The 1,904-nt window shown below is 38.4% G+C and overlaps 1 protein-coding gene across 1 annotated transcript in view; it reads right to left on the bottom strand.

Moving 5' to 3' along the window:
• The window catches only part of pias2 (protein inhibitor of activated STAT, 2), a gene marked incomplete at its 5' end in the record, with an annotated part of 29,339 nt that overhangs the window by 1,826 nt on the left and 25,609 nt on the right, over positions 1-1,904 (bottom strand). Inside the window, 2 exon segments of the mRNA XM_014030919.1 lie at positions 864-895; positions 972-1,108. Coding sequence (XP_013886373.1) covers positions 864-895; positions 972-1,108 — 169 coding nt within the window.

Here is a 1,904-nt window from a genome sequence, read left to right as displayed (position 1 = left end):
GAACTGTTCTTGGTAATTTGATGAAAACATTTTAAATATCCAGTGCACTTACATCAGAATAACTTATAGATTTGTTGTTAGAATAATCAATTAATCGAAAAAATAATCGTTAGATTAATCGATTAGAAAATAATCGTTTGGTACAGCACTAGTGTATATTAATGATCAATCATTAAAAGACAATAAATCTTACAGACACAGAAGACCTCGTGTCAAGAGTAATCTTTATAAAAACTTTTCTAAAAAATAAAATTCAGTTCAGTTCTGGAACATGACCTCAGGGTTGAGAGGTCMTGTCAGAAGAGGGGTCACTTCACCCTACACCGGAAAAGGCAGAACTTGCAAACACTTCCTGGAGAGAGGTGAAGGAGGTGAATGCTGGATGAAGCCGTCCTAAAATGAGCGGACATCCTGGGAGGTTTCAAACAAACTGGCCGTCCACGGTTGCACAAACACTTATAAACAGCACYGCAAAAAAAATTAATAAATAAAGTCCGACTACTGGACGATAAAACCACAACAGCTTTTTTTAAGCACAACTGAAGCTGCATGCTGACCATCTGCTCAGTCACGCCCACAGAGGGAGGGACACACTGACAGTAGAACCGAACGACCAGAACCCAACAGAGTGAGACTTGACAGTGGAGAGGGGGCTTATCTAAGAGGACTGTTTTTAGTTCCATAAGAATTTCCTACTGTCATCTCTTTATGTTTGTTTTCAGTTTTGCAAAAACATAGACAGGATCCATTGACAGAGAGGCTTTAAAGCAACTGAAAACAATTTACTGAAGAGTTGTTACTAAAACCTTGATGTTCAGTAATTTAAATGGTTGATTTAATTCGTGATGCTTCAGGGACCTTACCTGAGGGTCTGTCTGGATCAGTGACAACAGACCTGTAGGGCAGAGACAGGAAAACAGGTATTATAACATGAGGTAGACTGTGTGAATGAACAGATCAGACCCACTTACTCTGCATGTCTGTAGGGATGGTAGACAGGGTTGATGGGTGGAAGGGAACTCCATAATCAACCAGGGTTGATGTTAGACACGTCTGATCCAGGCTCTGGATGTTTGGGATCCGAACCGAGGGCTGATAAGCCAAAACTCTGACAGGGAAGACACAACTCATCAATTTGTGGTATGAGAACAGTACAAACTCATCTGTACGTATCTGGATACATGTCATCTGTCCTTCACACCACACCTGTGTTGATGTTGTGCTCAGGTGTACTGCATCATCTCCTTTTGTTAGTAGTTAAATCTTTTGTTCCAATGGTAAATTTGATTTATCTTTACTTTGACATATTTTTATGTATTAGTAACTTACATAATATACTTATTTTCAACTTTTGCGAGGCACTTTTGGTCTTTGAACACTTAGGTTTTATTGATGTGTTTGGAGTCTGTTAGCAAAGTAGCATAGTTTTAAAGCTAAGACTCCATTTCACTACCAATTTGTTCACATTTCAAACTGGTTTTCCTCACTTGGTGATGGACCTGCTGTAACTAGCAGCTCCATAATCCAAAATATGGCATTAGAGACATCAGCGACCATAGTTAAATGCATTCCCGGGGATCAGAAGTGGCAATTTCAACCTGAAACTGAAGCTGAATACAATAGGAATACTATTTTTGTTAGTGGTAATGTGGTTATAACACACTTGTGTTAATGATGCTTCAGTGTGAAACTTTGCTTTCACTTGGGCTGGACTCCCATGAAGTTTCATGTCTGTGAAACCAGTTTTACAAACAGTTAAATCACTAAAGGCCCTGTCACATTATAACAATTAGACAACTTATTTTTTATATTTTTCCTGTATTGTCTCCAACTTATCATAAAAATTAGACAAAATGTGATTTGGATTTGACAGAGAAATACCCTCATTCCAGTTAGTATTCTCA

This window comes from Austrofundulus limnaeus, unplaced genomic scaffold, assembly GCF_001266775.1.
Source record: "Austrofundulus limnaeus strain Quisiro unplaced genomic scaffold, Austrofundulus_limnaeus-1.0 Scaffold1142, whole genome shotgun sequence".
Lineage (NCBI taxonomy): Eukaryota > Metazoa > Chordata > Actinopteri > Cyprinodontiformes > Rivulidae > Austrofundulus > Austrofundulus limnaeus.
The sequence above is the reverse complement of the archived record's forward strand: the minus strand, read 5'-3'. Positions and strand labels throughout refer to the sequence as shown.